At 39.1% G+C, this 14718-nt stretch overlaps 1 protein-coding gene across 1 annotated transcript; it reads right to left on the reverse strand.

The window, feature by feature from the left end:
* Positions 1-1759: 1759 nt before the first annotated feature.
* LOC130679564 (keratin-associated protein 19-3-like) lies at positions 1760-5060 on the reverse strand. The gene is made up of 2 exons (XM_057488700.1): positions 4913-5060; positions 1760-1992 (listed from the first exon to the last, which is right to left on the reverse strand). Exons 1-2 carry the CDS (start codon positions 5058-5060, stop codon positions 1760-1762), a joined length of 381 nt encoding a protein of 126 aa, XP_057344683.1.
* Positions 5061-14718: the final 9658 nt, after the last annotated feature.

The raw sequence follows: 14718 nt of genomic DNA on the forward strand, positions 1-14718 counted from the left end.
ATGCATATGAAGTTTAGAATCAGTAGATGGTGCCAACACTTTGCCAGTGCAGTTATATGCATGGACAGTAGCAGAGGCAATCTGTGAGCTCTCCAAAGGTACCACATCCTTCTCCACACTGGTCAATTAGAATCTTTTAATTGGATCATTTGTGTGTTATATTGGGATATCTGACAAGTGTTTAAATTGGTTTTAACCTGGGCAGCAAATGTCACTTTAGCGTCCTTCTTCTGTTCACAGGCCACGGAGATATCCTCTACTTGGAAGTGCCTCAAAGGGAATATGCCCATGTTGACCTAGACTTGTTTAAACAATACTTTATTATTGATTAGCAGGAGCTCTTTACATGTTGGGGTATTGGTATTTTGTCAGATATATGTATTGAAAATATTTAACCCTGTAATTGATGTGGTATTATTCCCCTATATAATGCTCTTGATGGATCAAAAGAGTGTTGTGTACAGTTTAGCCTCTTTTATTTAACAGGTTATTTCAATGTTTTTAGTTCTAATTAATAAAGTTTTGACTACATTGTACATAATTATTCCATTATTTCCCTCTGCTTTGTGCGAATTTGTCGAATTTACTAGATCACCTTAACGTCAATAGGCAGTTGATAAAACGCGTATTTCATTTAAATGAAAGTCAGCTAACACCATATGAGCAAAAAAAATCGAAGAGATTTAGGACATCACACTCTGCCTTCGTATCTCTGCTAAATATACATCTTTTTCAGGAGTGAGGTACTTGTGGTGAAATGTCCTCCACAGGATGAGCCAAAACACTTCCGTGGAATTGAAAAAGTGCTGGGGTATTTCCCTAAGATCTAAGAGAGATCCGTAAATTCAAAATTTCAAATCCTAATGTTATGATGATAGCATATTCTTCAAGGAGTATGTGAAACACCACCAAGGAGTCATCCTGCTTACTATGCTCCTTTGAACCAAGAGAAGCCCTTTGGGCAAACTCAGTAGAATTACTAAGATGCACACAGGAAATAGAAAAGCTAATGTTGTACTCTGTGAAACACAAAGTAGCAGGGTCATCCAATGGAGGCAGGGAGCTATTTCTCTGTCCAGGATTTGCAACCCTAAGATTCTCTGACTAGGCTAACTAATAGGGTAGGACCTGTTGTGCAGCTGCCCAAATCGGGTTTTATGTGAAGTAAATGAGATGAGCTTGCAAATCAAAATGATTTCTCTGAATATTTCAATGGCATTGTTATGCAGCATTGTTCACTAGTTAATTTTTTTTTCAGTCAGAGCTACATACACTAAAATTGATAGGGTAAAGCCCTTAAAACATACCAGCACCACTTAGAAAACATGAGGTGACTGACGTTGAAAGTAGACTAATTCTCACAAACTCTGTATTAGTTCTGCTGTGGGAAAGGTTGGAACACATAACCAGAACTTCAGGACACTGGTCTTGGAAGAACACAAATGGGGAATACACGCGGAAAAGGAGAGTCCGAGTCAACAGAATTAACAAATAATAAAGCCATCATGTGCCATATCAAATCAGAATAATTTATTGTGAAGGGAACAGAGAAATACCACAGCAATGAAAGTACAAATAGGGACCGCCAGGAGACACGAAGCCGGAAAATGTGGTATGGTAAATATTCTTACAAGAGAAGATGTGATCTATTCATTTTTCTTATCTTGGCTTGTTCCTGGGTGATGTTCTTTGCTTCAAATTTTGTGTCCATTCTTTACCAGCCTTATGGCCCTAGGTGTTGGGCTTCCAGGGCAGGATTTCAGCAGCATCCAGACCAGTATCTTCCATAGTTCCATGGACGATAGCAGCCATATCCGTAGCCTCCATAGAAAGGTCCATATCCGTAGCCGCCATAGCCACCGCCATAGCCACAGCCATATCCCAGGCCACCGAGGCCATAGCCATAGCCGTAGCCCAGGCCTCCGTAGTAGCCGCCGCAGTAGCTCATGGTGTCAGGGGTGTTGAGTTTGGTTTGCTGTTCAAGGCAAGATCCTGAGAGTGAATGTCAGCATGGGTAGAGGAGTGCTTATATACCCTAGGGAGAGCATGTGATCCATCACGTGCATACCCTCCTTTTGCCTCGCTTTTTATTACACCTACTTAACATAACTTGTTAATTTATTGTCCCTGACACAGCCAGAGGCCCTCACACTCATGAAAATGCTCGAGATCACTTTGTTGCTTAGTAAGGGTTGCCCTCAGAGGATTTGCATCCCTTTGCCAAATCCTCATGCTGCATACTCTAAATATATACGACTTTAATTCACACATATGCCTCAGGAACGCTGGGGACAAAAGCTACTACATCACTTTATCAGAAAGAATGTTGTTTCTTCAAAGAGTGGACCTGTCAGACCACAAGTAGAATTCTTCGTAGGCACATACACCAAACTTACTGGGAAGTGTTGTGCTTCTTAATTACATGTTTCTTCATCTCTGTTTTTCTTTATATTGCCATACCCCTTAACAAATTAAATGAATGAAATGAGTCGTATTGAAAGGTCAACCAAGTGTGATGTCCTCTTCAGAACGTTATTCCTCGTTCCAAATGAAGAATTATTCATCTGTTCCTGACATAAGGAAACACAAATATTTAGAAGCCAATAAAAATCAGTTTGACTTTTGTGCACACCGAAAGAATGAGAGAGAGAAACTTAAAAGATAGGAAAATTTAGAACACTGTTCATCATATGCGGCGTCTTTTGTACCCGTTCACACTACTTGGAAAAGTAAATGTAACATTTCACCAGGGACATTGACGAACCCATGTTGATGTATGAAATGGTTCCAATGCGCTGTGGGATCTCCCAGTGCGGCTCCTTGTGCTGTAGAGGTCTGCGGACATTGACAAGCATGGAATAAAATGTCCAAAAATGAGGGCAAGTCACAGTAATCAAAACTGTGGTCATAAGTAGTGTTTAAAGTTGATTAAAAGTTATTTTCTGAAATCCTAACCCCCTCTTCTCTGGCTTGACATGTATCCCACTTTCATTCAACATTGCAGTCTCTAACACCTTTCCCACATTTACACACACCATTTCCACAATCTCTACCCTTGTGTGTCCCTGTATCTTGCTATATATAGGACATGAATTGCTAATATATTTGCCATATGCATATGAAGTTTAGAATCAGTAGATGGTGCCAACACTTTGCCAGTGCAGTTATATGCATGGACAGTAGCAGAGGCAATCTGTGAGCTCTCCAAAGGTACCACATCCTTCTCCACACTGGTCAATTAGAATCTTTTAATTGGATCATTTGTGTGTTATATTGGGATATCTGACAAGTGTTTAAATTGGTTTTAACCTGGGCAGCAAATGTCACTTTAGCGTCCTTCTTCTGTTCACAGGCCACGGAGATATCCTCTACTTGGAAGTGCCTCAAAGGGAATATGCCCATGTTGACCTAGACTTGTTTAAACAATACTTTATTATTGATTAGCAGGAGCTCTTTACATGTTGGGGTATTGGTATTTTGTCAGATATATGTATTGAAAATATTTAACCCTGTAATTGATGTGGTATTATTCCCCTATATAATGCTCTTGATGGATCAAAAGAGTGTTGTGTACAGTTTAGCCTCTTTTATTTAACAGGTTATTTCAATGTTTTTAGTTCTAATTAATAAAGTTTTGACTACATTGTACATAATTATTCCATTATTTCCCTCTGCTTTGTGCGAATTTGTCGAATTTACTAGATCACCTTAACGTCAATAGGCAGTTGATAAAACGCGTATTTCATTTAAATGAAAGTCAGCTAACACCATATGAGCAAAAAAAATCGAAGAGGTTTACGACATCACACTCTGCCTTCGTATCTCTGCTAAATATACCTCTTTTTCAGGAGTGAGGTACTTGTGGTGAAATGTCCTCCACAGGATGAGCCAAAACACTTCCGTGGAATTGAAAAAGTGCTGGGGTATTTCCCTAAGATCTAAGAGAGATCCGTAAATTCAAAATTTCAAATCCTAATGTTATGATGATAGCATATTCTTCAAGGAGTATCTGAAACACCACCAAGGAGTCATCCTGCTTACTATGCTCCTTTGAACCAAGAGAAGCCCTTTGGGCAAACTCAGTAGAATTACTAAGATGCACACAGGAAATAGAAAAGCTAATGTTGTACTCTGTGAAACACAAAGTAGCAGGGTCATCCAATGGAGGCAGGGAGCTATTTCTCTGTCCAGGATTTGCAACCCTAAGATTCTCTGACTAGGCTAACTAATAGGGTAGGACCTGTTGTGCAGCTGCCCAAATCGGGTTTTATGTGAAGTAAATGAGATGAGCTTGCAAATCAAAATGATTTCTCTGAATATTTCAATGGCATTGTTATGCAGCATTGTTCACTAGTTAATTTTTTTTTCAGTCAGAGCTACATACACTAAAATTGATAGGGTAAAGCCCTTAAAACATACCAGCACCACTTAGAAAACATGAGGTGATTGATGTTGAAAGTAGACTAATTCTCACAAACTCTGTGTTAGTTCTGCTGTGGGAAAGGTTGGAACACATAACCAGAACTTCAGGACACTGGTCTTGGAAGAACACAAATGGGGAATACACGCGGAAAAGGAGAGTCCGAGTCAACAGAATTAACAAATAATAAAGCCATCATGTGCCATATCAAATCAGAATAATTTATTGTGAAGGGAACAGAGAAATACCACAGCAATGAAAGTACAAATAGGGGCCGCCAGGAGACACGAAGCCGGAAAATGTGGTATGGTAAATATTCTTACAAGAGAAGATGTGATCTATTCATTTTTCTTATCTTGGCTTGTTCCTGGGTGATGTTCTTTGCTTCAAATTTTGTGTCCATTCTTTACCAGCCTTATGGCCCTAGGTGTTGGGCTTCCAGGGCAGGATTTCAGCAGCATCCAGACCAGTATCTTCCATAGTTCCATGGACGATAGCAGCCATATCCGTAGCCTCCATAGAAAGGTCCATATCCGTAGCCGCCATAGCCACCGCCATAGCCACAGCCATATCCCAGGCCACCGAGGCCATAGCCATAGCCGTAGCCCAGGCCTCCGTAGTAGCCGCCGCAGTAGCTCATGGTGTCAGGGGTGTTGAGTTTGGTTTGCTGTTCAAGGCAAGATCCTGAGAGTGAATGTCAGCATGGGTAGAGGAGTGCTTATATACCCTAGGGAGAGCATGTGATCCATCACGTGCATACCCTCCTTTTGCCTCGCTTTTTATTACACCTACTTAACATAACTTGTTAATTTATTGTCCCTGACACAGCCAGAGGCCCTCACACTCATAAAAATGCTTGAGATCATGGGCTTCGCCAACATGGTGCCGTGAGTAAGCCAGTGGGTATCTCCTCCCAAAAACATTTATGTTTTTGAAAATACAACAAATACAACTAATTCTAAAAGAAAGCAGAAGATACAGGACAACTGCCTAACTACATCCACACATGCGAGAGCCTAGGCCTGGTGAAAGGTGTATGATACAACCCCTGACCCAGTGGTTACCCATGCACACCTTCCCCAAGCTCCCCAAAGAGTGATCCTAGGACTGCCTAACACCGAGACCCAGCCACCCGCACCAGAGCACGGACACAGTGCATGTGTGGAGGGCTTTAAACTAGGGAAACAGGGCAGCAAGACCTCTGTCCGCGTGCCAAAGCTGATGCTCCTGGGACAAATAAAAGCAAGTGCTTCTTGTAAGTCTTAAGGGGACAGGGATTTAACAGCTAGATGGAAACAACACAGGTCACAGAACAGTGGCTGGAAATTATAGGGAAAACCGGGCGCACGCACCACCTGGGCAACATCTCTGAGACCCCTCAGGGAGGTAAACAGCCAAACAGCCCCCCCACCTTATCCATTACCCCTACGAGGACTGTGAAAACAGAGAAACAGCCTAAGGCAAAATGACCACAGGCACAAAAATTCCTACACTTCAGCCTGGCAACTCAAAAAGATCCAGCCTACACGCAATTACCCAACACAAGCCACTAGGGCTCACAGTTGTCCCAGTAAAGAAAGGCCAGTAGCAAGTGAAAAGTTTGGCCCTCCAAGCTGACAGTCACTAGCACCTGTCAACAGGAAAAGGCAAAAAAATATGATCCAGACAAGACTAACCCAGGCAGCTTCGGCATCTGCTACATCTTCCCCTCAGAAGGAACCAGGGAAGATAGATTTAGCCGGTCTTCCTGAAAAAGAATTCAATACAAAAGTCATAACCATGCTGATGGACTTGCAGAGAAATATGCAAGAACAAAGGAAGGAGAATACAGAAATAAAACAAGCTCTGGAAGGACTTCAAAACAGAATGGACGAGATGCAAGAGACCATTAATGAACTAGAAAACAGAGAACAGGAATGCAGAGAAGCTGATGCAGAGAGAGATAAAAGGATCTCCAGGAATGAAAGAATTTTAAGAGAGCTGAGTGACCAACGAAAAGGAACAATATACGAATTATAGGGATACCAGAAGAAGTAGAGAGAGAAAAAGGGATAGAAAGTGTCTTTGAAGAAATAATTGCTGAAAACTTCCCCAAACTAGGGAAATAAATGGCCTCTCAGACCACAGAGGTACACAGAACTCCCATTACAAGGGATCCAAGGAGGGCAACACCAAGACACATAATAATTAAAATGGCAAAGATCAAGGACAAGCACAAAGAATTAAAGGCAGCCAGAGAGAAAAAAAAGGTTACCTACAAAGGAAAACCCATCAGGCTCTCATCAGACTTCTCAACAGAAACCTTACAGGCCAGAAGAGAATGGCATGATATACTTAAAGCAATGAAACAAAAGGGCTTCGAACAAAGACTAATGTATCCAGCACAATTATCATTTAAATATGAAGGAGGGATTAAACAATTCCCAGACAATCAAAAGTTGAGAGAATTTGCCTCCCATAAACCACCTCTTCAGGGCATCCTACAGGGACTTCTCTAGATGGGAGCACTCCTAAAAAGAGCACAGAAAAAAACACCCAACATATGAAGAAGGGAGGAGGAGGAATAAGAAGGGAGAGAAATAAAGAATCATCAGAATACGTTTATAATAGCTCAACAAGTGAGTTAAGTTAGACAGTAAGATAGTAAAGAAGCTAACCCTGAACCTTTGGTAACCACAAACATAAAGCCTGCAATGGCAATAAGTTCATACCTTTCAATAATCACCCTAAATGTAAATGGACTGAAAGCACCAATCAAAAGACACAGAGTAATAAAATGGACAAAAAAGCAGATCCATCCTTTATGCTGCTTACAGGAGACTCACCTCAAAGCTAAAGACATGCACAAACTTAAAGTCAAGGGATGGAAAAAGATATTTCATGCAAACAACAGAGAGAATAAAGCAGGTGTTGCAATTCTGGTATCAGACAAAACAGACTTCAAAATAAAGAAAGTAACAAAAGACAAAAAAGGACATTACATAATGATAAAGGGCTCAGTCCAACAAGAGGATATAACCATTATAAATAAATATGCACCCAATAGAGGAGCACCAACAAACCTGCAACAAACATTAACAGAACTAAAGGAGGAAATAGAATGCAATGCATACATTTTGGGAGACTTCAACACACCACTCACTCCAAAGGACAGATCCACCAGACAGAAAATAAGTAAGGACACAGAGGCACTGAAAAGCACACTAGAACAGATGGACCTAATAGACATCTACAGTACTCTACATCCAAAAGCAACAGGATACACATTCTTCTCAAGTGCACATGGAACATTCTCCAGAATAGACCACATACTAGGCCACAAAAAGAGTCTCAGTAAATTCCAAAAGAATGAAATCCTACCAACCAACTTTTCAGACCACAAAGGCATAAAACTAGAAATAAACTGTACAAAGAAAGCAAAAAGGCTCACAAACACATGGAGGCTTAACAACACGCTCCTAAATAATCAATGGATCAATGACCAAATCAAAATGGATATACAGCAATATATGGAAACAAATGACAATAACAACACTAAGCCCCAACTTCTGTGGGACACAGCAAAAGCAGACTTAAGAGGACAGTTTATAGCAATCCAAGCATATTTTAAAAAGGAAGAACAATCCCAAATGAATGGTCTAATGTCACAATTATCGAAATTGGAAAAAGAAGAACAAATGAGGCCTAAGGTCAGCAGAAGGAGGGACATAATAAAGATCAGAGAAGAAATAAATAAAATTGAGAAGAATAAAACAATAGCAAAAATCAATGAAACCAAGAGCTGGTTCTGTCAGAAAATAAACAAAATAGATAAGCCTCTAGCCAGACTTATTAAGAAGAAAAGAGAGTCAACACAAATCAACAGTATCAGAAATGAGAAAGGAAAAATCACGACAGTGACCACAGAAATACAAAGAATTATTAGGAATACTATGAAAACCTATATGCTAACAAGCTGGGAAACCTAGGAGAAATGGACAACTTCCTAGAAAAATACAACCTTCCAAGACTGACCCAGAAAGAAACAGAAAATCTAAACAGACCAATTACCAGCAGCGAAATTGAAGCGGTAATCAGAAAACTACCAAAGAATAAAAACCCCGGGCCAGATGGATTTACCTCGGAATTTTATCAGACATTCAGGGAAGACATACTACCCATTCAACTTAACGTTTTCCAAAAAATAGAAGAGGAGGGTATACTCCCAAACTCATTCTATGAAGCTAACATCACCCTAAATCCAAAACCAGGCAACGACCCCACCAATAAAGAAAACTACAGACCAATATCCCTGATGAACATAGATGCAAAAATACTCAACAAAATATTAGCAAACCGAATTCAAAAATACATCAAAAGGATCGTACACCATGATCAAGTGGGATTCATCTCAGGGATGCAAGGATTGCACAACATTCGAAAGTCCATCAACATCATCCACCACATCAACAAAAAGAAAGACAAAAACCACATGATCATCTCCATAGATGCTGAAAAAGCATTTGACAAAGTTCAACATCCATTCATGATAAAAACTCTCAGCAAAATGGGAATAGAGGGCAAGTACCTCAACATAATAAGGGCCATCTATGAAAAACCCACAGCCAACATTATATTGAACAGCGAGAAGCTGAAAGCTTTTCCTCTGAGATCGGGAACTAGACAGGGATGCCCACTCTCCCCACTGTTATTTAACATAGTACTGGAGGTTATAGCCATGGCAATTAGACAATACAAAAAAATACAAGGAATCCAGATTGGTAAAGAAGAAGTTAAACTGTCACTATTTGCAGATTACATGATATTGTACATAAAAAACCCTAAAGACTCCACTCCAAAACTACTAGATCTGATATCAGAATACAGCAAAGTTGCAGGATACAAAATCAACACACAGAAATCTGTGGCTTTCCTATACACTAACAATGAAGCAACAGAAAGAGAAACCAGGAAAACAACTCCATTCACAATTGCATCCAAAAAAATAAAATACCTAGGAATAAACCTAACCAAAGAAGTGAAAGACTTATACTCTGAAAACTACAAGTCACTCTTAAGAGAAATTAAAGGGGACACTAACAGTTGGAAATGCATCCCATGCTCGTGGCTAGGAAGAATTAATATCGTCAAAATGGCCATCCTACCCAAAGCAATATACAGATTTGATGCAATCCCTATGAAACTACCAGCAACATTCTTCAATGAACTGGAACAAATAATTCAAAAATTCATATGGAACCACCAAAGACCCCGAATAGCCAAAGCAATCCTGAGAAAGAAGAATAAAGTAGTGGAGATCTCACTCCCCAGCTTCAAGCTCTATTTTAAAGCCATAGAAATCAATACAGTTTGGTACTGGCACAAGAAGGGAGCCACAGACCAATGGAACAGACTAGAGACTCCAGACATTAATCCAGATATATATGGTCAATTGATATTTGATAAAGGAGCCATGGACATACAATGGCGAAATGACAGTCTCTTCAACAGATGGTGCTGGCAAAACTGGACAGCTACATGTAGGAGAATGAAACTGGACCATTGTCTAACCCCATATACAAAAGTAAACTCAAAATGGATCAAAGACCTGAATGTAAGTTATGAAACCATTAAACTCTTGGAAAAAAACATAGGCAAAAACCTCTTAGACATAAACATTAGTGACCTCTTCTTGAACATATCTCCCCGGGCAAGGAAAACAACAGCAAAAAAGAACAAGTGGGACTATATTAAGCTGAAAAGCTTCTGTACAGCAAAAGACACCAACAATAGAACAAAAAGGAACCCTACAGTATGGGAGAATATCTTTGAAAATGACACATCCAATAAATGCTTGACGTCCAGAATATATAAAGAGCTCACACGCCTCAACAAACAAAAAGCAAATAACCCAATTAAAAAATGGGCAGAGGAACTGAACAGACGGTTTTCCAAAAAAGAAATACAGATGGCCAACAGACACATGAAAAGATGCTCCACATCGCTAGTCATCAGAGAAATGCAAATTAAAACTACAATGAGGTATCACCTCACACCAGTAAGGATGGCTGCCATCCAAAAGACAAACAACAACAAATGTTGGTGAGGTTGTGGAGAAAGGGGAACCCTTCTACACTGCTGGTGGGAATGTAAATTAGTTCCACCATTGTGGAAAGCAGTATGGAGGTACATCCAAATGCTCAAAACAGACTTACCGTTTGACCAAGGAATTGCATTCCTAGGAATTTACCCTAAGAATGCAGCAATCAAGTATGAGAAAGACCAATGCACCCCTATGTTTATCGCAGCACTTTTTACAATAGCCAAGAATTGGAAGCAACCTAAATGTCCATCGATAGATGAGTGGATAAAGAAGATGTGGTACATATACACAATGGAATACTACTCAGCCATAAGAAAAGGGCAAATCCTACCATTTGCAGCAACATGGATGGAGCTGGAGGGTATTATGCTCAGTGATACAAGCAAAGCAGAGAAAGAGAAATACCAAATGATTTCACTCATATGTGGAGTATAAGAACAAAGGAAAAACTGAAGGAACAAAACAGCAGAAGAATCATAGAACTCAAGAATGGACTAACAGATACCAAAGGGAAAGGGACTGGGGAGGATGGGTGGGTAGGGAGGGAAAAGGGGGGGGAGAAAAAACTGGGTATTAAGATTAGCACCCATAGGGTGGTGGGAGAAAGGGGAGGGCTGTACAACACAGAGAATACAAGTAGTGATTCTACAACATTTTGCTACGCTGATGGACAGTGACTGTAAAGGGGTATATAGGGGGGACCTGGTATAGGGGAGAGCCTAGTAAACAAAATATTCGTCATGTAAGAGTAGATTAATGATAAAAAAAAAGCAGTTCCTGTGTGGTGACCTCCAATGAGTTCTACACAAGGGTATAAAGGGCATATAAAAGTGTAGGCAAAGGGTCTGTTTGTGTTTATACAGAGGATCAAAGCCTAATTTGGCTACCCTGAAAATGAAATAAGATATGATATGAAAAACAACTTCCAACATCAGCACTCTCGGGAAGACTCATGCCAGAAGATGATCATCAAAAAACCCCAACAAAGATCCACGCACTGCTACAGCTGTAGATGCACTCATCCCACCAGTTCCTGGACTTGCCATGGGAATGAAGAAGGAGATATCTAAGCTGGCCTGTGCAGACAGTAAAACAACAAATTTGACTGGATCTATACTCTTGGAACTCAACCAAGAATTAGGAGAACTGCCAATTGTAGCTATCCAAAATCTTACAACTACAGACTACTTACTGTTAAAAGAACATATGGGATGTGAACAGTCCCCAGAAATGAACTGTTTTAATTTGTCTGATTTCTCTCAGACTGTTCAAGTTCAGTTGGACAATATCCACCATATCATAGATAAGTTTTCACAAATGCCTAAGGTGCCTAACTGGTTTTCTTGGTTTCACTGGAGATGGCAGGTAATTACAGTTATGCTTTGGTTACGTAACTGTACTCCTATTATGTTAATGTGTGTGCACAATTTAATTAGTAGTTTAAAACCTATACATGCTGACATTACTCTACAAGAAGCTATGTCAAAGAAATAATCAATCTTCCCATGTTTTCTTCTGCCTACTACTTCTATAGCTTTTCTTCTTCCTTCCTAAGTACAACCCTTAAATAGAATTTGTGCCTCATATCAAATTTACCGAGTATCATAATTCTTCCAAGTGGTAAAGACAGCTCAAGACAAATGCTGGGCATAGAAGCCACAGGGCATAAATATGCAAAGAAGTAAAAAGCTAACCTTTTCAAACAATAAGGCTTCTCTCTCACTTACCAACTTTACATTTCCCTGTATGGCCCCGGTAGATGACTGGTTAGCCAGAGACGGGTAAGATTCCTCAAGGGAGGAACAACCTAAGACAGGCACAGTCGCAGGGGGCCATCAGGTTAGAAAAAGGGGGATCAACAGAGGTGAGGCTTAGAACCTTCCCCCCCGCCGTTCTGAGAGAAATCTTCTGCATACGTGGATGTTTTATGGCCCTTGTCTAGCTTGGATTAACACATAGTCTACAGGCACACACCTGATCATCTACATTTGCTCTCTTACAACACTAAACTATGTTTTCTACCTTTATCTTGTATCTACCTACCACTTCAGCATTTTATTAAAAATAATAATAATAAAGAGAGAAATGTGGTATCCACATATAAATCAAGTATAAAAATCAAATGAGTATTCATATTTGAACTGTTTATAGTTCATAATGCATAAGCAAAACCGAAAGCTTCTGTGATGACTGCCCTTGTAATGTTCACCATGTAACTTATTCACTATTATTTGTTCTCCATGTAAGAACTTGTTCGTTATGCTTCAGAAGATTGGAGACTGACGAAAATTAGGCTTGAGGTGGATTAATGATTGTGCATTGAGCATTGACCCCCCTATACAGAATTTTATTGTTGTTAACAATCATTTGATCAATAAATATGAGAGATGCCCTCACAAAAATATGTATATATATATATACACACTTCCAATTGTAAAATAAATAAGTAACCGGGATGTAATGTAGAGCATAAGGAATATAGTCAAAATATTGTAACAACTTGGTATGGTGATAGCTGGTACCTAGAATTACCATGTATATAAATGTTGAATCACTGTGTTGTACACCTGAAACTAATGTAATACTGTGTGTCAACTACCCTTCAATAAATAATAATTATCTAAAAAAAAAGAAAAAATTTTTTGAGATCACTTTGTTGCTTAGTAAGGGTGGCCCTTACAGGATTTGCATCCCTTTGCCAAATCCTCATGCTGCATACTCTAAATATATACAACTTTATTTGACACATATGCCTCAGGAACGCTGGGGAGAAAAGCTACTGCATCACTTTATCAGAAATAATGTTGTTTCTTCAAAGAATGGACCTCCCAGACTAGAAGTAGAATTCTTCATAGGCACATTACTGGGAATTGTTCTGCTTTTCAATAAGATGTTTCTTCCATTAAATTGCTATACTTCCCTTCCAAATTAAATGAATGAAATGGGTCATATTCAAAGTTCAACCATCCACGGTATCCTTTTTACAACATTATTCCTCGGTCTGAAGAGTGAATTATTTATCTCTTCCTGAAATAAGAAAACAGAAAGATTTAAGAGACAATAAAAATCAACTTTACTCTTGTGAATACTGTAGGAATGCCAGGAAAATAATTAACAGAAATTATAATTTAGAACGTTGTTCATCATATCTGGCATACTTTTTATTTGTTCATACTACTCGTAAAAGTAAATGTAGACATTTCACCAGAGACATTGATGAACCAATGTTGATGTATGAAACTGTCCCAGTGCACTGTGGAATCTCCCAGTACAATTCCTTGTTCTGTACAGGTCTGTGGACATTGACAAGCATGGAATAAAAGTGTCCAAAACTGAGGGCCAGTCACAGTAATCAAAAATGAGTTCATAAGTAGTATTAAAAGTTGATTAAAAGTTATTTTATGAAATCCTACCCCTCTTCTGTGGCTTGACATGTATCCCATTTTCATTCAGCTTTGTAGATTATGACTCCTTTCCTACATTTAAACACACCATTTTTCCCATTTCTGCACCTGGTTATCCTATACCTTGGTATACATAGGACATGGATTGCTAATTTATTTTCCATGTATATGTAATATTTAGAATCAGTAGATGGTGGCAACAATTTGCCATCGCAGTTATATAGATGGACTGTAGCAGAGGCTATACATGAAAATTCCAATGGCAGCATAACTTACCAACACATGTCAATTAGAACCTTTTGATTTGGTCATTTGTGTGTTACATTGGTATATCTGATTTGTGTTTACATTTATTTTTACTTTCACAGCAATGACATTTTGGTGTCCTTCTTATGTGCATAGGCCACTTAGATGTCCTGTGCTTTGAAATGCCTCTTTGGGAATTTGCCCATATTTAACTGGTCTTATTGAATCATTACTTTATTATTGATTAGCAGGAGCTCTTTGCATGTTGGCCTTTAGGTATTTTATCAGATTTATGTAGTGAAAATATTTTGTCCCTTGTATGTGATTTGGTATTATTCCACTTTAAAATGGTGTCTGTGGATCAACAGAGTGTTGTATGCAGTTAAGTCTAATTTTTATCATGTTAATTCTATATTTTTAGTTCTAATTAATAATGATTTGACTACATCATACATTATTACTCCATTATTTCCCTCCACTTTCTTCCAAACTTGGTCCATTTTATAGGATCATCAGAAATGTAAATAGGCAGTTGATATAATGAGTATTTCATTTTACTGAAGGCA

The sequence above is a fragment of the Manis pentadactyla genome, chromosome 1, assembly GCF_030020395.1.
Source record: "Manis pentadactyla isolate mManPen7 chromosome 1, mManPen7.hap1, whole genome shotgun sequence".
Classification (NCBI taxonomy): Eukaryota; Metazoa; Chordata; class Mammalia; order Pholidota; family Manidae; genus Manis; species Manis pentadactyla.